At 40.5% G+C, this 26,964-nt stretch overlaps 1 protein-coding gene across 11 annotated transcripts; it reads left to right on the plus strand.

Annotated features, from left to right (window-relative positions):
* The first annotated feature begins 958 nt into the window (after window positions 1-958).
* bcas1 (brain enriched myelin associated protein 1) lies at window positions 959-26,964 on the plus strand. 11 transcript variants are annotated; one of them, XM_049581394.1, is made up of 16 exons: window positions 959-1,104; window positions 1,268-1,350; window positions 2,038-2,122; window positions 4,187-4,377; window positions 10,886-11,065; window positions 12,004-12,060; window positions 14,653-14,688; window positions 14,966-15,181; window positions 17,930-17,995; window positions 18,235-18,279; window positions 18,428-18,493; window positions 18,788-18,829; window positions 22,150-22,269; window positions 22,350-22,430; window positions 22,779-22,985; window positions 25,877-26,964. In XM_049581394.1, the coding sequence occupies exons 2-16, from the start codon at window positions 1,312-1,314 to the stop codon at window positions 25,955-25,957; spliced, it is 1,512 nt and encodes a 503-aa protein (XP_049437351.1). In that variant the 5' UTR covers window positions 959-1,104; window positions 1,268-1,311; the 3' UTR covers window positions 25,958-26,964. The 11 variants fall into 11 exon arrangements, with proteins under 11 accessions (XP_049437351.1, XP_049437354.1, XP_049437352.1 ...); XM_049581397.1 differs by having other exon boundaries at window positions 22,153-22,269; XM_049581395.1 differs by having other exon boundaries at window positions 18,791-18,829.

Genomic DNA, 26,964 nt, shown 5'->3' on the forward strand with positions numbered 1-26,964 from the left:
CCAACTCCCACCTCAATGTGCAGGCTATAGGCTACAATTGGGACATTGTGTTCATGGATTCCAAAGCCTCGTCATAATAAAGTCAATAAATAGGCCAACTGCACATTTGAAGTTTTACAGTTGTTTAAAACACATTCAGATACTTTGGTTGATTTGCATAAATAGGCTTTTGTCAGCATGATCACAGCACATTTACTCACGAAAGCGGTGAACGACACATAAAGATGATGGTGACAAAAGAAGGAAGGAATCAGTTGGTGAACTAAAGTCAGTTTGTCTTTGATCTGCGAACGCCTCTCAGACGGGCCTGTTTGTATTGATGCATTGACAGGCCATCAAAGGCATTTAAATATGACAACGTGGAAGTCTTTACTGACGGATGATGTCATTACAGAGCTCTTTGTTTGTCTTGATTAGCTGTGATAATAAAGCAAAAAAAAAAAAGCTCTTTGCAACTCAAACAGCTCTTTTATCAAATAATATCAAAGAAATATAGCAGGTATTTTTAGGCATGTCAGTGTGATTGTTTTTTAAATGTTCTCACCATCAACAAACAGATTCTGTAAAAAAAAACCCAAACCTACCTGATCATAATGACGTTTGCACTTCTCTATCTAAAAGTAAAAAAAAAAAAAATCTAACCTGGCTGTGAGTGCAAACATTTTGTTTTGACCGTGTGAAAGTGTCACAGCTCAGTATCCTTCACACACATCCTGTAACTGCACAGTTGCATTTGTAAACAACAGAGTGCTGCACCGCCTTATCGCCGTGTGACTGATTAAAGTGTCACCAGGTTATGATCATGTCGGGGTATTATCAGAGAAGTCACAGAAAGATTACCCTGAGCTAATCATGAGCTTTTATTAAAGATCACTGACACTCTGTCGGGGCGGATAGTGGACTCTTCACAGGAGCAGGCCCAGGTGATTACTTAAAAACAGTCCCACCCATTTTTAAAGCACACATTAAATACCCTGTTAAGAGCAGCTGATATACACAGTAGAGTTGGAGCAGGAAGCCAATCTCTCTGACACTGTGACACACTCTTTACATATTTCTTCTCAAGGAGGATATCACTTGAAACGCTTGCAGAGGTTTAGCGAGGTAAGATATTTAAATGACATTAAGACAGTGCCAAACTACTGTGTGAACAGATGGTTAGATTCAACAGACTCATGAGAGAAGTTACTCACTATTTGCATTGTGTCATTTCTTGTTTATGCAGCATAGCAGATCATTTCTGTTTTTTTTTTTCTTTTTGTTTCAGTTGAGTTAAAGAGCTTGTGTCTGGAGGTCTCGACTGGGAAAAACATGGGAAACGATAACTCCAAGAACAAAGAGCAGACCAAGGTAACTTCTTTTAAAAGTTAAACAACAAAAATCTGCAATGCTGTGATACTTTATTCCAGCGCTGGTTAGCCTTCTTTGACCTTCCGTAGGCTCAGTCACTTGTATTTGCTCATTTATAAAGCCACACTGGGTAAACTCCCTTCGTACGTTTGCACTTTGCTTGAACAGAGATCTGACTGTAGCTAGACTTAGTGTTGTTGTCTGTTCTGAGCTGGGAAAGAAAGCTACGTTAACTGGTCTCTCTACCTAGCTCTAAAGCTCTCATAAGTACAAGGATGACTGAGGTGATCGAGTCTTGTCATCGTACATAGGTGCTCTAATATTTCTACATGTCACTGTGTATCTAATGGGTTTTTATGGTGCGGTAGTTTGGCTGTAACTTTTTGTGTGCTGCTGTCTTGGCCAGGTCTCCCTTGCAAAGAGATCGACGATCTCAACAGGACTTACCTGGTTAAATATGGGTTAAATAAAATAAATATAACTGCACAGTATATGACTTTGCTGCCTCGAAATTAGTGCTTAGATGCACATGGAAATATATGTTAGTCGGACTAAAGGTTTGAGCCCTTTTTCATAATGCTGAATTGTTCAGGAGGCTCTTTACAGTCAATAAACTCACTGTAAACTACTGTAGATGAAGTCTCGTGGTGCTAACATGGACCTATATTTCTTTATCATCGTCCATAGGGTGGGACGATAAACGAGAAGCATAAAAATGGATCAGCAAATGGCCTCTCTGCAAACATCACATCTAATGGGTTGGAGATTGCTGGTGAGATTTTGTAATTGTTAACATAAATATTCTGGTGAGTAATGCATGATGAGGATTTAACTGTAAAACAACACAATATGTAGCATATGAACGAAGGTGAATATAAACGGAGCAACACTTTGCAGTTCTCTTCAGATTTGTAGGATCTGATAATAAGACTTATTTTTCGGCTCTTTGTTCTGTTTCATTGCATCTGACTTTGTTGGAAAATCCTGCACATCATTCTGTGACAGACAAAATCAACTGAACTTTGCGTGTTTATGTTAGATTAGTCTTTTGGACTTTTATAATGCTCTGCAAACAGCGTGACTCACAGCTGGACTGTGTCTTGAGTCTTCCAATGTAAACTATAGGCGTAGTCTGAGACACTGACAAGGACTATTTGACCTGTCACGGTTCGGTTTGTGTCTCTGTGGTGACAATAGTGCTGCATGATTCCCACTGACACCTGAGTTTGTCTAAGAGCTAATGTTGAGCTAATGTTGATAAAGATAATGTCACTTTCTTGCTTTGACTTGCCCATGTTTACTTCATGGAGCACCGCACAAGTAGCCTCAATATCATGCATGAGTTTAATGTCACATGCAAAGAGCCCAACATTTAAATCAACATTGATATCGATTATAGTGTCAACAGTAAACTTCCTTGGTAAAGCAGATGTACACACTTGAGTAATTATAAGAGGAATTATTGCAGCATGAAAATAACAGAGATCAGAGCTTGGTTAAAGGTACAGTTCACCCCAAAATCAAAAATACATATTTTTCCAGATATCAGCCGTAGAGATGCCTGCCTTCTCTCCAGTACAATAAAACTAGATGGCATTAATCTTGTGGTGCTTAAATCGCAAAAAAACCTGAAAACTCAACCGCTTCCAGAAATCATGACCTGGTTACTTCTTAGACCTGTTGTGAGCAGTTTCATGTAGGAACTTTACTCTTTCTACCGACCTACACCTACCAACCGTATCACTGTGCAGAAGGACGTGTGCATCAACTCACAGACAAGAGGCTCATGCTCATTGTAAAACATATAAACATTTATGGTGTCCTTATTGGCTGAACTGTAACGTTAGCTAGCTTGGTGGTGTTAGGTGAGCTAGTAGTATTTAGCAATAGGAACTATTTTCTTTCTACTGACCTACACCCAACAACTGTATCACTGCCCAGAAGGAAGCATGCATCTACTCATGGACAAAAGGCTCATGCTCATGACAGGGCGAGATGTAAACATGAATGGCATCCTAATTGGCTGATTTGTAATATTAGCTAGCTCAGTGGCGTTAGGTGAGCTAGCAGTGGTAAGCAATAAATAACAAATATTTTCTTTCTGGAATACATTTGGCATTTTCGTCCAAAGGAACTTTTTCATAGTGCTAAACACCCCTATTTTTGTTTTATCCACACTGCAAAAACTGTACACAATACTTGTTCTTAGAACACTGTTTTGAGGGACCTTTTTGGCTTCTTTCTTTGAGTAGATACTCTCCAAATGAATGGACCCGGAACTGCCATTTTAAAGACATAGCAACGCAAAACAAAAGCTCATAACAAAAAACAACAACAAAAATATGAACGAAAACATGACCAAATGTACTGACAGTTAACAACAGGCTTTACCGAGCATATAAGTGACAATGAAAATACAATGTGATTTTGATTTGTAAAAGTCAAAGTGATGTAGCTATACCCATGCCTCTTTCTGAGTGGTAATACGATTGGCGGGTGCTGTAAATAATTCCTACGTGAAACTGCTCACAACAAGGTCTGTGGATTATCTTAAGTCACTAGATCCTGATTCCTAGAAAGAGACATTGCTAGTTTTCCAAATTATTATTTATTTATCTGTTTTTTTGGCACTTTGAGCACCATAACCAGAGTGCCATCTAATTCCATTACATTCCACAGTGACAGACATCTCTACATATGATATCTTCAATACTTAGCAGCTCACACCAAAACAATCTACATTGAACAGCATTACAGGCAAGAAGAAATATAAGTATTTTTAATTTTGGGTTGAACTGTCCCTCTAATTCTCTCCTTAATTCTTCTTTTGTTGTAGTTGATGGTGAGACTGTAGTCCAGCAAAATGGCGAGGCCCTCTCTTTAAACCTCGACACAAAATCAGCGGCGTCTGATTTCATCGTAATCGAAACAGACTCCAAACCTGCTGAAGCTCCAGTTATTTCCGAAAACCTTGAAACTGTCATCCAGAAGGATGAGGTCAAAGAAAGTAAAGAAGCACCAACAGACGTAAGTCTTCCTGCCAAAGATGCACAGCCTGTAAGTTCGCTTTTCAAGTTTGTTTTCAAAGGATGAGTCCGGCGACATGTTCTGTATGTCATCAAGTCCACAAATCCCATGCAAAGACGAAAACCATTAAGTGTTGCCTTTGGTGACATGTTCCTTCATTATAATTAATATTGGCAATGTAATTTATTTTGACTTAATTCCACATACATCGTCCTGCTGCCTGAAATACTCAGTACAATAAATGTCTTCAAGAAATAGAAATAAATGCAGCATTTATTCCTGTTTGAGTAGCATTTACTAAAAACTACAGTGCCCACCTCTTTTGGAGAACAATTTAGCCTTTTTTCAAAGTTAAACCATATATTTTTAAGTCATTTTTGAAGATTAACATCTGTTGGCTTATTGCTACAGAGGAGGTTGGGTTATTCAGGAAGCACCGAGAGAAGGACTAATGCATTGGTTGGTTCTGGGCTTTTCTTAGGATTTGTAGAAAAATGCCAATCTAATCCATTTACATTTGCTCTAATCTACAAAATAATCTGCCTGCCAAATTGTCAATCAGTCAATCAATCAATCATCTGGATTTAGTCAGTTACGTAAGCCACTTTTAGCAGTACATGAACCATTCCAAGAACTAATTGAAAAAAGACAAAGAAATAATTTCTGAAATCATGAAACAATAACATCACTCAAAGAAATTTTTCTACTCTCTGACTCACCATGTGATCAAGCACTTGGTCCTTAATTGTGTCCCAGAAACGAAAAACTGCTGTATTTTATCTAAACACAAATGTTCATTTTCATGATAAAGGAGTCGACCTCAAGTGGAGAAGAAGCTGCCATCGTGATTGTCAATGTGCACCAATTGGACTTTGAATATCCATATCAAAAAGTTGAAATATCAACGCAAACAGACAGCAAAATGCAAGCAGATATTTCAACGCAAACTGGAGAAGATGATGATGATACAACCACCAATACAGAGGTCCCAATGGAAGTGGTCCTGGAGAGAGTTGTGTATGAGGACGTCGTATTCAGAGCAGAATGGGTGGAAGTTACTGAGGCCAAAAACTACGAACTTAAAGAAACTGAGCCAGAAAATGCTGCAGAACCCAAATATAACCCATATAAATCCATAATAGACAATGAAATAGTTGCAGAGGAAGATAATATTGAGGAAACCATACCATTCGAGGTGTCCTTCAGCCTTCCTAAAGTGATGGCAGATTGTGTTGAGGCAGTTTTCGCCACTGCTTCTGAATCCATTGACTTTGCTGCTGTGAACACGTCGGACTCAAGTGCAGATGAAGTCATTACTGAAGGCAATGGTGAAGGACCTGGAGACATGGCAGCTGATGGAGTGCTGATTGAAACCGCTGAACCTGAGTCTAATGCTGCCACTCCTGAGGCAGGGGAAGGAAATGATGTTCCTTCCCTTGACGAAGAGCTAGAGACTTTGGTGATGGAAGCAATCTCAGAGGTTGGTTGTGAAGAGTCAAATGTTACACCTGCAAACCAACAGGGACTCTCTGTCCCTCTTGTGACAGTACTTCCTGTTAGCGCAGAATCTGTTATAATGGAGACAGCAGAAACTGAAGAAGCTCTGTCGAATGAATTTGATGTTGTAATTGCTGAGGAGGTTGTTGAAGAGACAAATACAGAGCACTTAGCCAACCAGACTGCAAACCAAGAGGAACTTTCTGTCCCTCTTGTGACAGAAAATCTAGTAAAGGTGGAATCTACTGATGAAAAGATCACCACTGACGATGTGGTTGCAGTCGAGGATGTACTAGGAATACGCAAAGAACTTGATAATGAGCCTTTGAGAAACTGCAAAAGTTGCCCTGTGAAAGAAATTCTCATCGTAAAGGCTCCTTCCAATGAGCTTATCACCATTGAGGAGGATAAGTTAAGCTTTTTTCCTGAATTTATCACTACAGATAAGAACGTTGAGGCTGCTGAAGTTGCAAAAACTGACGCCAAACCAGAAATGGTTAAAGAAGCACAGCCAAGTCCCGTCATTGCCAAAGACAATGCTCAGGTGATAATGGAGGCAGTAGCGGATCCCCTCATTATCACCAATGAGGAACTTCCTAAAGACACATTAAGCTTTCCTGATGATGAAGTCAAGCCTGGGTCTATTCCTGAAGTTGTCACTACAGATGACAAGGTTGAGGTTTGTGAAGATGTGAAGACTGATGTGGGACTGGAAAGAGTTCAAGAAGCAGAGCCTTGTCCTGTCATTGCCAGAGATGATACTGAGGTAACATTGGAGGCAGCAATTGATGCCCTCTCTCTAGAATTTGAATTATGTGCCATCACTCATCCTCAGGAGTCTCTCATCACCCCCCAAGAAGAAGAGGTGATCGCTGCATCAACTTTTGTGCCCCTTTCTACAGAACAAGGAGCAAGCCTCGCTATTCCAGAGGAGCCAGCTGACAGAGCTGCTGTGGAGATGAACGAAGAAGCTATGGAGGCTTCATCAAATGAAACCGAAGCAGTGCCAGAAAGTGTTGAGGAAAATACAACTGGAGGAGACGAACTGGAACTGGAGGTTGCCAGTTCTGAAGAACTCGTGGAAGAAAATGACATGGCAGAAGGAAAAACAGAAGTACGTTTAGAAGTTATGGCACAAACCGAAATCTCTAAAACACCTGAACAAATCCCTGTGATCTCAGTCGAACCTGCATTAGAGAATCCAAACCCTTGTCAAGAAGATGTAACCATGGAGGTGTTGGAGAACATACTAAAATCAGTTGCTGAAGCTATTTCAGTGAAACCTAAAGTAACTGAGAACATGGTTAAGGAACCTGCAGATGCACCAGCAACGGACACCACAGAAGAGTCTATGTCTTGTGTTTCAGCCCAACTCATAGAACTTGTAGAGGAGAATGTCACCCCAGCTAAAGTGCTGTTGAAAGACACCTCTGAAGGAACTGCTGTGGAAGTCTCTGAACGTATTGAACAAACTGATTCCACCCTCGCAATTTCTAATGACCGTGTGGTGAGCCTCCTTGAGCAAACACTAAAAAGCGACATGCGTGTGGTCATTGTCAAGACGATAGAAGTTAGAGAAGACATAACAGAAGAGATACTGCAAGATCATACTGGTGCTGTTTTAACTGCCATTGAGGAGAACCCCACAGATGCCACTTTAGATGAATGTAGTGAGGCTGTTCTTGACTCCATCGCAGAAGAAATAATTAGAGAACATGTTGCAGCTGAATTTAACCTTATGACTTCAGAGGAGGTCGCACCAGAGGGAAAGACTGAGGAGAATGAATCAAGCGTGAACTCAATGGATTCAACAACAGACTCACAAAGTGTCACCAGCACGGACATGGAAGCTTTAGTTGATAGGTTACAATCAGCTTGTGTGTCAGTTGTTGAAGAATCAGTGTACAGCCTTGGTGGTTTACAGCTTTCTTCACTGGGACACAGAGTTACTGTTGATATCAACGTGGCCCCAAAGGAAGAACAGATGTGAAGTGTTTGTCTGAATTGTCTGAACTTTTGTTTTGAAAAATATCTGCCTACCTCTTTAGGATATTATGTGTTTAATATGTGGTAGTAACTGTTTATAAATTATTGTATGCTTAAATGTTTTAAAAGTGGACACTTGGAAGATAAAAAAAAACGAGCCAAAAGAGATCAAAATAAAAATCAAATCAAATTGCAACTGGATTGTAAAAGGATTTGTGTCTTATAATTTATGTACGGTGCCTTTTTTTTTTTTTTTTTTTTTTACATATCATCAACCCAATAAAGCTCAGATTGTGAAGTGCTGAAACATTTTCCAATAAAAATGAAAGATTTTGTTTCATTTATTTGCATTCCCTTGGTCTGATTTTAGTGACAAATAACATTATATAGAGTCACTTTTGTTGCTTTATAATCAATTAAAAAGAAAAGGGTTGAGATCATAACTTTCAACACAGAAATCAATAAATGTTTTATTGGAAATAAAATAAGTTTGTGATTAAAAACATATTAATGTCAATTTGAAACTTTGCACATCCCAAAGTTTTGTTTGTCTGAGCGACAGCATGGCAACATCCACTGTGGTAAAGGAGAGATGCAGTTTTGAAGTGCAGAGCCTACGCTCGTGGCCTATGCCATTGTGAGCATTTATACTTGTGTCAGTGGTGGAGTTTGGTGGTGAGGTGCTGTAAAGTTTAGTTGATTCAAAACACACATTAAACACACATTAAACATGGCTTAATAGAGACACTTTCAAACACAAGTACACAAATCAGCTTCACTATAACTCACAGCATTCACAGACAAAACATTTGTCTTTTGCTGGACACATTTTCGCCACAAGTACAACATGTTAATGTTATTAGCACAAGCCTATGGCATTTTACATTGTATAAATTAGCCTAGCAGCTAGCAGACTTTCTCTATACTATTAGCTCAGATAAATCACACACAAGACTTAAAATGCTATTTTGTGGAGGATTTATTGTCTTCACAATTTATTGTTTCTTATCTGTGAAATAGACAGGAGGTCTGTGTCGCCATGACCTGTAGTTACATTTCTGGGGAAGTGCACGTCAGACTACGCTGGAGGTATGGAATTGATTTGATGCAGAGGTTTAGATCCCTCTTTAGTATTAGCAAGAGTGATATGTTTAAACTGGTGCTTGTGGATCGCTTTTGTTTACATTGTAATGGGTTAAAAATACACATTATTTTGTCAGACTACAGCTGCTAGCTCAGCTCAATTTTGCTAGTTAGTCCCTCGTCATTGGTACGCTATGTGTACAGGCTAACTATTATCCTGCATGACATTGTGCATGCAACAACTAGTTGACTAGTTCACCACAGTGGATGCTGCATGCTGTCACTCCAGTCGAAACTAGTCAATAGAGACGTGTCTGACATCTTTTAGTGTAGGTCCCGCCCACAAGATTCAGCTCAACAGCAAGAAACACTTTCAGACTAGCAAACAAACATGTTGGATATCCAAAATACCTTTCGGATGAGCAAAAAAACTTTTGTACTAAATTTTGTAAAAATTGTTTTGACTTTAATATATATATAAATATAAAATCCAAATATAAGGGTGCTTTCAGACCTAGAGTCGTCTCCTTTGGTCTGAATCAGGGACTCATTTTGTCACAAAGTTGTATAGTTGCCTAGAGTTGGTTTGTGTTCTCACGGCAGCATTTACAAGCGGACCAGATCAAATGCCTTGTGTGAGAAAGCTGCTCTTGATTGGTCAGAATTTCCATGTGGGAAAAATCCAGGAAGTAAAGCAGACGTTGAAGAAGAGTACACTTGCAAGATAAATGTGACACTTTCTAATGTCACAATGGAGGGACAACTACGCAGGTTGATTTTAGCGCTGCTCATGGTGGACTATATTGCTGTCATTGTTCATTTTAGTCAAAGCATACAGTTTGAAAACGAGGCGCGGCTCCAACTAGAAAACAATGTTTTGATGCATTGGATGTGCTGAATGTGCATATTAAGGCAGTACAGGAGGAGGTGCACATTAATAATCCTCCAGGACTGTAACATGCTCATGTTTAACCCAAACAATGTGTCATGTGACTGCAGTTGCTTCACATCCAGGTCGGAACACCTTCTCACCACAAACTAGAGTTTGCTTGTAACCAGACTGAGACCACCTCTTCAAGATGGTCTCAGTCTGGTTGTTTTGGTGCACACCTGAGTGTGATTGCTTTGTTCACACCTGCCCAAATGAACCGCACCGAGGGGGCAAATGAACTTGAGTTTGATTGAACCGAACCAAACAGGGCAGGTGTGACAGCACCCTAAGAGGTGTGGTGTGAGTTAACCAAGGATTATAGCGAGGTGCTGATCACTGGCAGTAAACGTGAATATAGACAACAAGTGTCTTTTATTTCGATGATGACGTTTCAGCTCTCAGGCCTTCTTTAAGATCATCAATCATTTTTTCAGATTGTTAAGGGCGTCATCATCATAAATAAAAGTAATGCATATAGAATTGCATTTGGAGCCAGAGTGTGCGACACATGTTTTCTACAATAAAAACATTGTTAATCACAAATTTATTTTACTTGAAATAAAACTTAAAAGAAACAAAAGTATCTCCATAAAATAAAACCTGCTTTTAGAAAAGAAAGAGAAGTAGTGACTTCGTTTAAAAAGAAATACGAAATTTGAATCACAGCAAAGAAAAACTGAAGTGAACAGATTCACTAAAAATGATCTTAAAATCAGAGTTGGTCTGTTCTTTATTTTCAAAGATACTCACCACGGTCAAAACAGCAAGGTATTTGAGTTTTCTGACATTTTTCAGGGCATAACTCTCACACATTGTTGAATATCAATGAGTGAGGGGTGGGACACACACATTAATAAAAGGCTGATTGTTGACAATGCCCCGAGTAGGCAGAGGCATGGTTGGAATTGTGCGCCCTTCTCAATGCTGCGATTAAGACACTCACTGCTTGCATTATCAGCTGCGCTGCTCTAACATAACTCTCAAAGGCTAATTCTTTGTGATGGTGTATAGGACACAGCTAACCTAAAGGCAGAATCAGAAACATCGACGGTGCCAGAGAGTGTGACTGCAAACGCAGGGCCAGAGGAAGAGAGAGCTCCTGAAACTGAGAACGGAAACGGTCAACCTGCGGAAAACCAAACGGACGGTAACCCAGAAGAGAATCCAGTTATGAACTTCTTCAAAACACTTGTAAGTGGCACAGTTTTAGTAATCAAGTGTGGTTTATGTGCACTTGATATTTTATTTGCTTGTAAAATTAGACTGCTGGGGAAAATAAATTAAAGAATTGCTGTAATCAAGAGTGGAAAAACATGTTACTTGTTAACTTGTTATCTCCAAATATTTCTGAAGGCAAACAGCTGAAGTTAATGTGTGTTCTAATTTTAACTTAAAGCCTCACTGAAGCCAAGAGATTTGTTAATTTGTCAGATAAAGAGGAGATCAGTGGTAATAAATTCAGCAGTGAAGATGATGTGTTGAAATTTTATTGGTGATTCCTCTTATTTGAGGCGAGATTTATGGCACTAAAGGTATCCATAACAAAATCTGCCATGATGACAGCGCCTGATGGAAAACCATGCAACAAGCAGCTATTGTATTTCCTCTTCATCGTGCTGTCTTTTGGACTCATGGTGTTTTAAAGAGTTACCATTGCCCTAGCCCCATGCTAATCAAGTCTTTGAACATGCGGGAATGTGGTGGCCTATTGTTCAACCCATAGTGTGAGCTCACAAGGGAGGCCTGTGCAGTTGGAAGTTGAGATTTGTGAAGATAGAGCGAGGGCAGGCCTACGCCATCGCCGGAGCACAATGGCTGTCACAATGACAGCGCATGTACTGTATGTGCTCTGTCAGGGACCTCAGTGTGCCTCAGTTAGCTTACCATAAAGGCCATAGTCTGCAGTCATGAAAGGCTTCTGTTTTATCTAAATAATTATTTTTCTGTGCCTGTTACATCAGCCATGTACGCTCATCCAGAACGTTTCAGTCTGCAGCTTCATTGCCAGCTATATGAAATAACATCAATGCATACACTTTAACATTTAAAGGAAAGTTTTTCTTCTTGTTATGTATGTGGCATGAATAAAATGATTAAAGATATTTAATGTTCCTTCCCTTGTTGCACAGATGACTCCCAAAACAACCAAAAAGGAAGCAGCAACTCCTGATGCCACGAAAGACCAGGTGAAGACATATTTATGAAACATTACATCACATATTAAACATGTTAAATGATTAACTGACCATGACACTCACAGATTGCTATTTACCCTTTTAAAAGAATATAACTATTTTAATGGCATCATCACGGTAATGCAATGTATTATTATATTTATTTTTTAATTACTTTTCTATCTAATACTTTAAACAAGGTGACAAAGCTGCTGCTTTAAAGTTGCACTCAGATTTGTCTCAGTTGCTTTGCGGACCCGTGTTGTCCAGATATATGCCAAAAGAAGGCATTCCTGCACGGCGTAAAGATGCAAAGCAACAGAATAAATGTTATGTTTTAGCCTACATAAAGGCTTTTTGCTAAAAAGAATATATTCAGATGTAACCCCATAGTAATCACCAACATATTGGTCAGTAGCTGTAATTTAAGTACAGATTTTTCTCAGTAACTGTTACTGATTATAATTACATATTTCTTGTAATTTAATAATGTAACTTCATTACATGTACCGTAAAACTTAAATTAAAAGCCTTGTCCCAATTAAACTCCCAATCTCTTTTACTAGCCTGATGTAGCTACATGTTTGGACAAATAAAGGTCTGTCTCAATTAGAAGCCTGGTCTGGTTGCCAGGCAGCTCATTTTTATTGAGGTTTTTTGGATGTATAAAACCGGCTGTTGACTACCCACTTGAGCTAACGTTGGTTAGGTGCTTCGATCGCACATCAAATATAAATGTTTAAACTTTGGTCAGTATGGAGATGCTACATGTTACATGTTAGATTGGTTAGATTCTCCACAATTCAATTGCTGACTTCCTTTTACTGAAACCATGAGCATGAAAGCAGACAGTAATTTATTCAGATTTACCAGCCTGGTAAACAAGGGAGATGGAAAAAACGTAGTACCTCTTAAGCGGTCATATAATTATAACATGTGTCCATTCCTTGATTACTCTGTAAGTTACTCATATTCGGTCAAGAGAATCAAATGGGTTTTTCTTTAAAATTAATCCAAGTTATGAATATTGTCTCAATAGAGACAGAGCGCAACGCGTCATAATCTGAAAGCCACGCCCCCAAATGGGAAACGAGGCCCACTTTCCCCTCCGCTTCTTCACTTGTTCGCTGTCATTCTGCCTCTGCAACGGTGCCTCCAAGTCTCCACGACTGAATTGCTAGCTAGCTAGCTAGCTAAAATTATTAGCTATAACTAGCTAATAATTAGCTAATAATAAGATGGCAAAGGATTATTTCAGCATGCTATGCCTACCAGAGAGGCAACGGTATATTGATAAGCTTAATGTTGCTGGTCTACCTCAGTGTCCCTTCTCCTTACCTTGCTCCACAAACATGATGTGGAGATTCTTTTTTTAAGAAGATGAGCATTTCGGCATGCTCAGCCATCAGCCTGCTCCTACTACTGGCACACATTGTTGTTTTGAGACATGCCTCTACATGCTGGTAGATTGATAGAAGTGCTAGAATGGCCTGCTTGAATCCCAGAGCGCTGGGCACAATTATAACAGAAGTTGCATTCATACTGTCAATGCTTTAGCTTAACATACATAAATACAGTTCACTGTTACTCTAAAAAATACATTTGGAGGGTTTGACAAAGTGTTTGCTGCACACATAGGCATACCGAGTGTCAGGATCCCACAATTTCTTCCCCGTTGAAGCCTCACGTTTTATTGCCTGTATCCACTTTTGCCGTTTCCGCTCTGGGTTTTTAGCCTTATTGGCCGTGTAGCCCACCACACAGCAACTTTTCGGCATTTGGAACTCAACAGGCTGGAAACGGAGGGGGAAAGTGTGAGGGGAAAGCGGGCCTTGTTTCCCCTTTCGGGGCGTGGCTTTCAGATTATGACGTGTTACGCTCTGTCTCTATAGGGTAAGGTGTTGTGTCGGTATGCCGCATGCTGTAAAAGAAGTGTCGTAACTCTCTTTCGGATTCGCTGTCTCTCGGAGCTCGATCAAATTAATGATTTATGATTAATATATTATCTGACGCCTCTTTTTTATACAAGTAATACTCATACTGCTTTAAATAAACAATTTGATTGAATTACCCATCTTTGCTGAGCAACAAGTTTGTGTGAAAGGAATTAAAGGCCTGTCCCAGATATAGGCCTGTTGAGTTCACTGACTTAAGCAAATAGTAGCCTGGGCTACTAATTTAAGTTTCATGGTAACTAGTTACTCCCCAGCACTGATAGTACCACCGTAAGGTTATTGAGAATGGTTTTGATATTCTTGTTTGACTTTCTTTCATTATTATTTTAAATATTTTGGTTTACAAAGCTGTAACCATGAACCTAGTAATGTCAGGAGTTGATTATGTAACTAGTAGACCTATGTATATATGTTTATTTGATTAAACACAAGGCTCATGGTTTTTCTTCAGGTTGCTAACTGGCATCCATCTCTGTTCATTTCTCATTCTGCTTGTATTTACCATATTCCTTAATCCAAAAAAAGAGAATATTTTATTTCTAAAGAACCAATAATCATTTATACACGAACACAAGCTTTTTTTGCAGATCTTTGTTTGCTTCATTTGAACTTAATCTTTCCAACTGCTTCTTTTTCTGTTGCCAAATAGTCCCAGAAGGAGACTCAACCAGCAGCAACCACCACTGTGAGCACATTACCCATAAAGTGTTTTAATTTGTTTTCATTTTATTAGAAAAGCTATATTTACTGGGTTCGGTTAACTTACATAGATGCCACTTTGTTTGCTTATGTTGCATTTTATATACTAACTCATTTTTAATAGTCTGATTTGGATGAAAACAAAGTTGCTAAACTGACTTTACCATGTACCATTCCCCACCTTAAATTGTCATTTTGTGTTTGAATATGTATTTGCTGTTAAGTGTGACTGTTTCATTCAACACCTATTCTCTCTTGAATAGGTTGCACAAGTATCTGAGCCGCCCGCAGCACCCAAAGGAATGTCTGTCCCACCACCACCTCCCCCAGAGCCACCGAAAGTGGAAATCAAAGGAGAACCAGCTGCCAAACCTGTCAAAGCCTCACCAAAGGAACAACCAAAAGCTGCTGCAAAGGAAGTCGGGTCCCCGAAAGGAAAATCAGCCAAAGCTGCTCTGAGCAATCTCTTCCGTCCAAAGGTAAATACACAGCAAACTGGAGACTGCCAGATGAGATGATTATTTTAAGGGGAGGTTATTCATGTAGACTTTTCAGTGAGTGAGTGTTGCACTGTGAGATCAGATTATAACGTAGTGTGAAATATACTGTATGTGAATTTGAGGTACTGCTAGGTTTCAAGGTACCGAAAGCCAAGGGTGCTTCGGCAAGTGGAGCCAATGTCCCAGCCAAGACTGCAGCAGTGGTACAGTAGATTATCATATTCTCAAACTGACCGTGGCTCATCCTGTTACTAACTGAACAACAGCTGGTTTGTCTGGAGGTGGCAGAAACTCAACTATTGGCTGTTTCCAAACTGGAACCGACAGCAGCGATTGTCTAGAAGTTGTTTTTTATCCTGTTTTGAACCTCGTCCAAGAGAATCAAGTTTTTGTAGCTCTTTTTCAAAAATATGACCCTCAGTTAGATGCGCAATAAAAGTGTGACTTTCCCTGGAAAAAAAGCCTCATACTACCATTGCTGTTTCTACCACAGTCCGTATTTCCATCATGCATTTTGTTCCCAACATTAAAACTGCATTATTGATTCCTTTAATGCAAAAACTAGTTTGACATTTTGGGGGATACACTATTTTGTTTGCTTGCCTTGAGTTAGTTGAGAAGGTCAATGGGCCTACTATCTTCACATCTGTGCCACCAATTACAAATGTTATCAAATTAAATGGTTGTTATCAGTGGTTTACAGCCCTTATCAGCCCAATAAATGCCTGTCGGCGCCTGGAGCAGTTTTATTAGGCTTCACTTTCACCTCTGTTGGGTTTAGGCGCCAATGCGTGGTTAGGTTTAGTAAAAACAATGGCATGGCTTAAAATAAGTCCATTTCTTACTAACATAATGTAATGCCAGATAGTTAAAATAACTCAACATTGACTTTTCACAAGGGACACAAACCCCAGTATCACTGGTGAAAGTCCTGTGTTTGTTTGACCGCCCCCAGCCACCTTCATATGCAAACTTCCTTCCTCTTTTATACAACTGTTATGTCACCTGACAATAAACATTGTGATTCTGTTGTTAGGTGGCAACAGAGGACTCTGTTGCCACCTAACAACAGAATCATAATGTTAATTGACAATAACTTTCAAGTAAAAAACTCTCACACCATGTACATAAAATCAAACGTTGCAAATGTTGCCTCACTTGGTTAGCGTTTAGCCCTCTAAGAAATGGGCCTCCCAAAAATTAATATCAGTTGAAATTTACGCTATATTTAGAATATTTTTAGTGCTTCACCTTGCTGCCAGACAGCCTTTCTTGCAGGCAAATGAAGCCGTTAACTTAGAGCCACCAGACTTAATTGACAGAAAAATCAAAACGTCATTTTACTTTGCAGAACACTGGAGTTGCTGATCCACCGTTGCCTCAATTGGTTAGTAAGGTAAAGTTGAGCAAATATTTAAATATGGCATATATTTATGCCGATATCGATTATACTAGGTGGCTTAAATCCGTTTTGCTGCAGCCCCATCCATAGCTGTATTGCCAGTAGATTTAGTACATAAAATTAGCACAGCAGAAATGTCAGATAGGTCGAACCACTGCCAGTTGTCTACCTGGAAGTGATTGTTGCTGTTACCACAACGTCACAGTGATTAGGTCTATAATCTTAGCCATTTAATGGGCTGACAGTGGCATTCTGAGCCTACGAGTCCGTGTAGCAAGACCCTTCTAACCCATATCTATGAGGCTGATATCCACTAAAAATGGCCATTTAATTGTGTTAACATTTGAGCCTGGTGTCTGTGCGCTAAGTATGAAGGTAGAGCCGGGAGACCGTTAGCTTAGCTAAGCATAAAGACTGGAAACAGGGGGAGACACCTAGCCTGCCTCTGCCCAAACAGAGTACCCTCTACAGCAGTGGTTCCCAACTGGTGCAGCCACAGGTCCAGATTTCTGCTTAGTCATTAGCTCGAGGTCCACACAGTTTAATACATTCGGCGTCATACTTGTGTTTGGCTACATCATTAAGCTAGTTTGCGGCTTCTGTCAAGCAGCTGTCCATCAGTCACTCACTCTACAGCAGGAAACTGCATTTAAAGTAAAAGTTCTGTGCCGAAAATTTACTTAACTTACAAAATAAAATGGACACACGTTTGAAAGTCACTTGCGGTCCGGTCAGAATGGACCTGTGACCCACTTTTGGACCATGACCCACCAGCTGGGAGCCACTGCTCTACAGCGCCTCTACAGTTCAATAATAAACACATTAAATTGTTTAATCTTTGCTGTTAAGTCGTCCTGTTCCTCCTTGCTAGGCATGCAGCTAAAACTCCAGGAAGTCAATGCACCCAGCTACAAAACCTTGAAATTAAAACAAACGACATGCAACATAATTAGTGAGCTTTACAGGTGCTGGTAAGTCTATTCGTGAACTTTGGAGAGAGCCAGGCTAACCTTTTCCTTCTGCTTCCAGTCTTTATGCTAAGCTAAACTAAGCTAAGCTAAGCTAAGCTAAGTTGCCTCCCGGCCTTAGCCCCATACTTAGCTTGAAGACGTGAGGGTTGATCTTCTCATCTAACTCTCAACAAGACAGCAAAAAAATCCCCCCTAAAATGTGTAACTATTTCTTTAACCACTTCATCTTAGTCAGCATTACCAAGTTAACATATTCATCACTTTATAATAAAACTTTTCCTCTGCTTTTGAGGACATTTCCTGTCTGTCTTGTTGCCTTTTACTAACAATAAGAATTCCTTCACTGTCCTGCAGACAATCAAGGATGCACCACCAGAGCCAGCAGTAGAAGTAGAGGTACAACCAGTTGTAGAAGTACAGGTAAACTAGAGAGCATGCTTAATCTTCTTAGTTGTATTCAGGGGATGTATTTTAATGTCAGTTTGAATCTCAGTAGTCTCTCAGAAAACTTCTCACTAGCACAGTGGGTCTTACTTTGAATCATCTTTTAAGGATTACAGCTGTGCTCATTGCAGACATGCTGTATGCAGTGAATTACAACATTTCCACATCTTAATTTGCATCAATTCAAAAATAAAAACAGTAGTTTTGCTCTGCAGGAGACACCAGTGGAAGTGCCAGAGCCAGTTGTTGTAGAAGTCCAGGTAAATCAAAGGACGGTTCTCAATCTTGGGGGTTTTGTCTTTTTTAGGGAAGTGGAATAATCGTCTGATCCTTTGATTATATCACATCACTATGTTTCAATCGAATTGATTTTTTCTCACATGCTGTGATTGATTTGCATCTGCTCAGAGTGAAAATAATGTTGAACCTCAGGAGACAGCAGAGGAGGTGGCACAGCCAGTTGTAGAGGAGCAGGTAAATCAGCAGGAAGTGCTCGGGAATATTAATTCTTAATTTTCTTCACGCTACAGGCACCTCTGACATGATGTTGTACCAGATTTACCAAATGTTATGCTGAACCAAACATAATATTTCATTCATTTCATTTAACACACATGAAATTTGGCATTTACAGTCATTATTTTTCAAATTGTATCACCAGTGTTGTCTGTGGTATATTTCCATCATGACAGATGAGTCAGTCCCTGATTTGCTGCATTTCATACAGCACTTGAATTGATGGGAAAACAAATAATTTTTCCTTTCCAGCAGGTGGTGGATGCGGCACCACAGCCAGAGGTAGAAGATGAGGTAAATAAAGGAGTTCGACATTGTGGGAAATTCGCTTATTTCCTGGCTTGCAGACTTAGATGAGAGGATAACTCTGTTAGGTGTGAGGCAACAGCGAGCAGCTGGTTAGCTTAGCTTAACATTGAGGCTGAAAGAGGAGGAACCAGCTACACTGGCTCCGTCCAAGGGAAACAAAATCCACCTATTAGCACCTCTTATGCTGTGTAGACGGCAGATGAACAACATCTTCTGAACGACACGGGAAAGCAACAGAATGGACGGTAAAATGAAAAATGCATGATGATATGTTGCAGTGGTGGGGTGGGGGAGCCCTGGGGGGGGTTTTCTCTGGGTACTCCAGCTTCCTCCCACAATCTAAAGACATGCAGGTTAATTGGTGTGAATGGTTGTCTGTCTCTGTAGCCCGTTTTAAACAGGAATTGTGCAAATTTGCAGGAAAGCCCAATCAGTCTTCGTTCAGCATTGGCAGTATAAAAACAAAATCGGGGAGTGTGGCAAAATGGCACCTACCTACTTTTGTTCATACTCAATGCGCCTTTTTCAGGGCAATGGGGGGGGGCAAGTAACAAAACATGTAGCTCAGCGTGTGACGTAAACAGCCTTGCTCCGAGGGAAGCCGTAGCTGGTCAGTCCTTCGGCGATTCTCTCATAAGTTGGCTTCACCGTCCCCGTCATTTGACGGTTAATGGCTGAGGAGGGCACGCAGTTCCTTGTCTCCGCAGTTGCTCATCTTTACTGTGTCTTTCAGGTTTGCGTTTCCCTCTTGCTACTAGCTGCTCGCTAATTCCTGCAATCAGCTGTTTCCTGTTAAGGCCCATTTATGCTCAACGTTAAATACGGATCCGGATACGGACGGAGCCTTCTGTCCGTGCTCCGCGTTCATTTCGTCCGTATTTCTGCACGTTTCCATAAAGCTTACGGATATGGGCCAAACGGAGCAGTACTACCAGAAACCGTGGGGGCAGTGTTACTGTCACTACCTGATGCGTAGCTCTAGTGAGACACGAAGAAGAAATAACAATGGTGGAACTTTTTCGCCTTAAACGCTGAAAATAAAATAAAAGAGGGAGACAGGTTTTTCCAATTTTATCTTATTTTGTTATATTTCTCCCTCTCCCCTCGCTGGAAGCCTCGGACCTCCCGCCTCCGCTTTGATTAAACACTGAAAATAAAATAAAAGAGGGAGACAGGTTTTTCCTATTTCATCTTATTTTGTTATATTTCTTCCCCTCCCCTCTCCGCACTCCCAGCCCTGCACATACCCCCGAAGCTTGGGTATCCCTCTCCGTGGAGCCCCCCCGCCCTCCCGGCTCCACTCCGCTCCCAGGGCCGACCCTCGCGCCCTTTGACTGGGGTCCCTCTGTTTTTGTCTGTTATGCAAGAGGTACATTATCAATATCTCCTCCACAGTCGCCATGTTTGTTTTTGAGTTTGTTGTTGTCATAAACTTTTGACTCTGGGCTGCCTCCTGGTGGATATATTGGTTAACATCCATGCCAACGTAAAGGGTGCATGGAAGTATGTGGGCAGTGACGGTAACATCGTTTGAAACGGACGTATACATTTTCGTACGTAAAGGGAGCATAAATGGGCGTTTAGTCCACCGCCAGTGGGTCGCACGTGTGGCGTCATCAGCAGCTCCTCCAACAAGTCATCAACAGCTCCTCCCGTGGCGGAAGGGCGCCTCATTCTTTTAAACCAAAAAGGTTCTGCTAATATGACTACCCTACGAGGCGGAAAATTGGGCACCTTGGATCAACTCGCCAATCTGCCTGTGTGTGTCTAAATGCTCGCAGCTTGCCGGCAAAACGGCCCAACTTTCGCCGAAAATCTGGCAGTGTAAAAGGGGCATAGGCCCATTTCCACCGCAGGAACTTTGGGGTAATTTTACGGGGCCGGGGTCGTTGGTGCGTGTCTCCACCGCAGGAGCCACCCCCGAAGGAAAGAGTTCCGGGAACTTTTACAGGGGCTAAACAAGTCCCTGCCTCGGAGTAGGTACTCAGAACGGCCCGAAAGAGTCCTGGCTGGGGCTTGGGGTTTACTGGGTGCTGATTGGATATACTCAAGGAGGGATGTGACGTCAACAGAAAGTGACAAAACAGCCGGCATTTTTAAAACTCAGCAGACGAGGGTTAGCTTGTTCATATAGCTTCCGCCGCCATGTAAAAAAACTCACTAAATGGCCCATGAAAAAAATATTTGTTCCAGCGGATATCTTAGTTACAACATGATTGAGCTAGCAAAGTAGTTTTGTGTTGCTATGTGTGGTATTTATTCAGTTTTGGGAAATCACGATGTCTAGAAAGCATCAGCTGACAGGGACAGCTAACAGCAGCAGGAAAGCTAACATCAGGACGTCATCTGTTAAAAGCCTCCTGTTGTCGGATACGACATGAAACTACTCCAGTTAGCTAAATCATGTTGTAACTAAGACATCCGCTGGAAAAAATATTTTTTTCACGGCCATTTAGTGAGTTATTACAGACACCGCTAATGCCGTCCCTACGTCGCCCCGGTCAAAATGGTCGCGCAACGATTACGTCACATCCAGAGCCCTGTAACTTTACAGGAACCTTCCTCCTACTCCGCTCTCTCAGTGGAGACACGGCAGTTGAGAGTGCCAAGCGAGAGGACGTTTCTGTAGTAGTTCCTGCCCCCCAAATAGTGCCAGGAACTTCTTCAGTGTAAAAGGGCCTTATGTGTCAGCCCTGTGATAATCTGGTGACCTGACCAGGGTGTATATTTATTATGTTACGTAATTTTTCTAGAAATGTCAAGTAATTGTATAGGTATATATTTCAGATAGTCCATGTCCATTAAACACATATAACATATCAAACAGTGAGGTTTCATAACTTTTGGATGGAGCCAGGCTAGTTGTTTCCCATTTTCATTCATCATGCTAAGCTAAACTAACTGTTGCCTGCATTTTATTTAATAGGAATGAAAATGGTTTTGATCTTCTCATCTCTTTGCAAGAAAGGAAGAGGGCTTATTTCCTATAGTGTCAAACTGTTCCTTTAAAGAAAGAAAGAATCTTCACCGGAGTTTGAATCATTCCCTTTCCTATTTCCCTCAATAACATTCTTTACATTTCTGCACGTGGCGTGGGTTTCTCAATTCCTCCTTCGTACAGGGACTGGTTCAGGTTTTTCTGCCTCCTCTCTGCTCTGATCCTCCACTTTCCCCCACTCTTACATCATCTTTGACTTCACAGGTGGCAGCTCCTGGCTTCACTCTGTCAGCTTCAATCACTGTCATGCCTTTAATTTGTTAATACCTCATGATGTGTGTTTTCTTCTCTGCTGTGTTGATAAAAGAAGGTGGATCCCTCAAAAGCCGGAACTCTGGAGGCTGCTGCGAAGCCAGAACCGCCACCGCCTGTTCAGGAGGAAAAGAAAACAGGCTCAAAATCCTTCCTTTCTCTCTTCAAGCCCAAAGTAAGGACCTGTTCTCTCTTTAAATGTTTCAAAATCTATGAATTACCAAACAGAAAGTAACAGATTAATGTGAATTTGAGGTACTGTTAGACCACATGACCACAAAAGTCCAGGCAGCCTCCACAAGTGGAGTTCGGCTCCTCAGGAGAACAGCTGGAGTGGTAAATACTGTAAAATTACCTCTCGAGACCAGACGCATTATTAACCAGAGTAATTCCATCAATTACATCTGGTATTAAACCTACTCTTAAACAACTTTTTCTCCATTTTTATTATATTTGAAAACCATAACAACACATATCAGTGCTTCTGCGACCATCGCTCATAATGTTGCAGTCACCGAGACACGCTGGGTCCTAACAGCTGGTACATCTTAATGTCGCTTCAAATGTTGCATCTGATGTCATCTCAAAGTCCATCTGCGTTAAATGAGTGGAGCACATCAGATATTGTTATGTAACGATACAGAAGGCTGCTCTGGCACTGGAATAATTCAGTGTTTCCATCAGGCTGCTGATCCCAAGAAGGCGACCCCTGCCCCAGCTGCAGCAGCAGAGACAGCCAAACCCAAGGAGGAACCCAAAGCAGCAGCCAAGTCAGCAGAGGCGTCTGTAGACAACAAACCGGCTTCAGTGGCCTCCCAAGCTGCAGATGATGCCAGCGGGCCCAAGAAACTAGAGAAGAGGAACTCCGTCCAGCTGTTGTTTAAATTCCTGGTAAGGAGAGTGACACTTTTCCCCCTGACTGTGTATTCAGGTCAAATTTTAATAGCCCTGCGTTAACCACTAGATGGCAGCAGCAGCATATGAAGGCACAAAAGGTGTGGGCCCTATTTCACAGTGCAGTGCACAGCATGTGAATTGTTTTGCACGGTTTGGTTTTAATAACTTGCAGTTAATAAATTTGACTTGAATCAGGGGACACATATTCCACGCAGTGTCGCGAGGGATGCTGTTCAGTGAAACGATTCAAGTAAGAAAATGAGAAGGCACTTCTGGAAAAAGAGCAAAGATCTCAAATTAGAAAATTGTTCCCCGCAAAAAGCATCAAGAACAAGGTTTGTAGGAGACTTAAATCAAATGCCAGGAAAAAGCCTAATGGGTTCGATATGAGTTCAGATTTTATGTGGCTCTTTAAAGGTCCAGCGTGTAGGATTTAGGGGTATATAATATTCATATTTATGTTTTCATTAGAGTATATTCATCTTAAAATAAGAATCATTGTGTTTTATTTAACTTCGAATAAGCCGTTTATATCTACACAGTGACAGGGTGGTTTAAAAGAGGAGAAGTCACAGCGTCATGTTGCTTCATATCATTGGAGTACAACCAGTGATGGAATGTAAGTAATTACATTTACTCAAGTACTTGCACTTTACTTGAGTGTTTTCTTTTCATGTTACTTCATACTTTCAAAACACTATATTTCAGAGGGAAATATTGAAATTTATACTTCACAACATTTCTCTAATAGCTTTAGCTAGCCTACTAGTTACTCTACAAATTAAGATTATTGCATAAAAAATATAAGAGTTTATAAAATATGCTATAAATAAATATAGTTATACATAAAAAAAGTTAGCAATTAGTCAATTAAACAATTAGCCGATTCACAGAATACGAATTGGCAACTATTTTGATTTAGTAATTTTCTTTTCTCTCTTTTTTTTTTAAAATATATATAATTTTGAGGGTTTTTTTTTTGGGGGGGGGGGGGGGGGATATTTTTTCAAAAAGTTTCATTTATTTATTTATTTGTTTATTTATTCTGATTTATCTGCATTGAGTTCTTTTACTTTTCACACTTGGAGTGTTTTTTCCTGATTATTCGTACTTACTTGCCCAGTAAAATCTGGTCTGCACCTGCCAAAAGGCTGGAGCACTATCATAGAACATAAAGATGATTGATTCAGTTCACTGAGGTGTCCGCAGCCAGCCCTGGGCCGTCATATATTTTATACAAAAAATAGAGATATGGATGAGAATTACAATTCTGCAAGAACTGAAAAGATCTTTAATAAAAGACTCTGAACAAATGCTTTTTAATTCAATTATTCTGTTGTATATCGGCTGCCATTGTCCTGCTGTAATCCTCCAGTATCGCAGCTCTGGTTACACTGCGCCTGCGTCATACCCCCCAGGTTGTTTTCAGGAAAAGTAGTGCACCAAAATTCACACACATCCCACATAATGATGAACCAGTAATACATGCATGACTCACGTACTTTGAAAGGCTGCAATCAGGTCACCAATGTGCTGATGGTGGTAAAGAAGGAAGTGGCCCCAGGCAGTTAAGATAGGAGGCAGGATGGGTCACAAAACACAGGACTTTCCCCAGGACACTGGTTTTCTGAAATGAGTAAACTTCGATTGAACTTTGAGTCATTTGTCTCCTAAACGTAACCACAGTAACCTAACTTGGCTAAACCTAAACATCATTTGTGGTACGCCACTTCCTAGTGTATCATATGAACTGCTGTATGAGGATATGTTGCATAGCACATAACTCCCATAGGGTCAAAGACTGTTTCCCAGCCATTATTTGAGAGCTTTGCATACAGAGCAGGTCCTCCTTCACCGAGTTCATCATGTTGTTTTACAGTAGTCCAGATTGGACGAACCAAACACTGGCTGTAGAATGGGCCATTTCACATTTTTGCATGTTCACATTTGACCTCACAGACAGGATGGAAATCAGGTTAGGAAACAGAAGAAAACAGCATGGAAACCTGTGAAAATTTACAGTGGTTACATTTTTTATATATCTTACTTATTCACTCTCTCTTTTAAATGCAGTGCAGACTAATTTGGCTCGATGTTTGAGCGCTGCTTGGGCAGAGACGGATGGTATTTTGTATTAGCGTGTCATTGCATCTCCCCAGTTAAGGAGCTTAATTAGCACGTTCACCTAGGTGTTTGTTTCCATCAATGCCAATCGGTGCTGGAGCTGATAAATACCTGTGACTCTCAGTCTGGTTACAAACGAACTCTGGTGCGATTCATTTGTGGTGAGAATGTGTTCCGACCTGGATGTGAAGCAACTGCAGTCACATGACACATTGTTTGGGTTAAACATGAGTATGTTACGGTCCTGGAGGATTATTAATGTGCACCTCCTCCTGTACTGCCTTAATATGCACATTCAGCACATCCAATGCATCAAAACATTGTTTTCTAGTTGGAGCCGCGCCTCGTTTTCAAACTGTATGTTTTGACTAAAATGAACAATGACAGCAATATAGTCCACGATGAGCAGCGCTAAAATCAACCTGCGTAGTTGTCCCTCCATTGTGACATTACAAAGTGTCACATTTATCTTGCAAGTGTACTCTTCTTCAACATTTGCTTTACTTCCTGGATTTTTCCCACGTGGAAATTCTGACCAATCAAGAGCAGCTTTCTCACACAAGGCATTTGATCTGGTCTGCTTGAAAATGCTGCCGTGAGAACATGAACCAACTCTAGGCAATTATACAACTTTGTAACAAAATGAGTCCCTGATTCAGACCAAAGCCTGACAACTCTAGGTCTGACAGCAGCCTATAATAAAAGATTAGTTGATGCTGTAACGAACAAACATTTACATTTTTTCTCCCTTTTAATTTCAGGGTCAGAAACGTAACTCGACAGATGCTGGGGTCCAGACAGAGCCAGTCGTCGTTGCTCCTGCAGCCGAGAAGGCCAAATGAAACCAAAACCAACAATGATGTTTCCCTGTACAGACTCCTTGTCTCCTTCCTGCTCTCACTCAATCTTTATATTTATCTCTCTCCCTCTCTCTCATCTCCCTCTCAACCCTTATTGAATTACTTTAACTACATTTATTTGTTTTGTTACCGTTTAGAAGTTACTATACGGAAGGAAAAGTGACTGGAAGGATAAAAGCAAGTTGTGAGAAAGGTGGGGAGGTAGTTGAACAAGTGGTGATTTGAATTGGTCAAAGGCTTGGTTGTTGAGATATATATATATTTATATATATTTTTGGTCATAAAAATGTCTTGACAAGTATAGCAATGTGAGTGTGAAACCTTTTCTACAGACATTTAATGTGACTTCTGTCTGTTCTTGCAACCTAACACACTGGGCTTCATCAGTAGACAGTACCATGCTTTGCTTTCAGCAGTTAGTTTGTCAGACACATTTAAAAACACACACACAGGATCTATTTTTACAGTTCATACCGGAGAAATCACGCAGCTGTCGTGACGCAGATGATAATATGAAATGACACTGTTAAAAGTACTTAATGAAATGAAGATTAACAGCTCCGAACAGAGCTGATAAGAGGAGCATGGTCGTATAACAAACTGCACTTTTTAACTTTATGTAAGCTATATGTAGACTAAAACACATGTATCCTAACAGTCATGTATCGGGCCATATGGGAGAATCACAATCTTTACTGTTCTGTGGGGAACTGATTGTAAGTGTAACAAATGCATCTAAGGTGGCAGAATGGTGTCGCTGTGCAAATGTGTCCTCGTGGTACGTTTTGCAGTAGTCATAAATCACAGTCGATTAGCTTTTCATTTGATTGCAGCACTTTGTGTCATGTAATTTAATGGAAGTCTTTATGGTGTTAGTCATTTGTGTTTGGCATATGTGCAATTAATATCATGCTTATGTTTGCCTATATGTAAGTATATGTGTATGTGTAACTTCAGCTATCTTGAAGACAATAAATATGTACACCATT

This window comes from Epinephelus fuscoguttatus, linkage group LG7 (assembly GCF_011397635.1).
Source record: "Epinephelus fuscoguttatus linkage group LG7, E.fuscoguttatus.final_Chr_v1".
NCBI lineage: Eukaryota > Metazoa > Chordata > Actinopteri > Perciformes > Serranidae > Epinephelus > Epinephelus fuscoguttatus.

Coding starts and splice junctions, on each gene's coding strand:
- bcas1 (XM_049581394.1), top strand. CDS start 1,312: ATGGGAAACGATAACTCCAAGAACAAAGAGCAGACCAAG. Junction 18,494..18,787: donor AGCCAGTTGTAGAGGAGCAG/GTAAATCAGCAG, acceptor TTTCCTTTCCAG/CAGGTGGTGGATGCGGCACC. Junction 22,431..22,778: donor TCAGGAGAACAGCTGGAGTG/GTAAATACTGTA, acceptor TGTTTCCATCAG/GCTGCTGATCCCAAGAAGGC.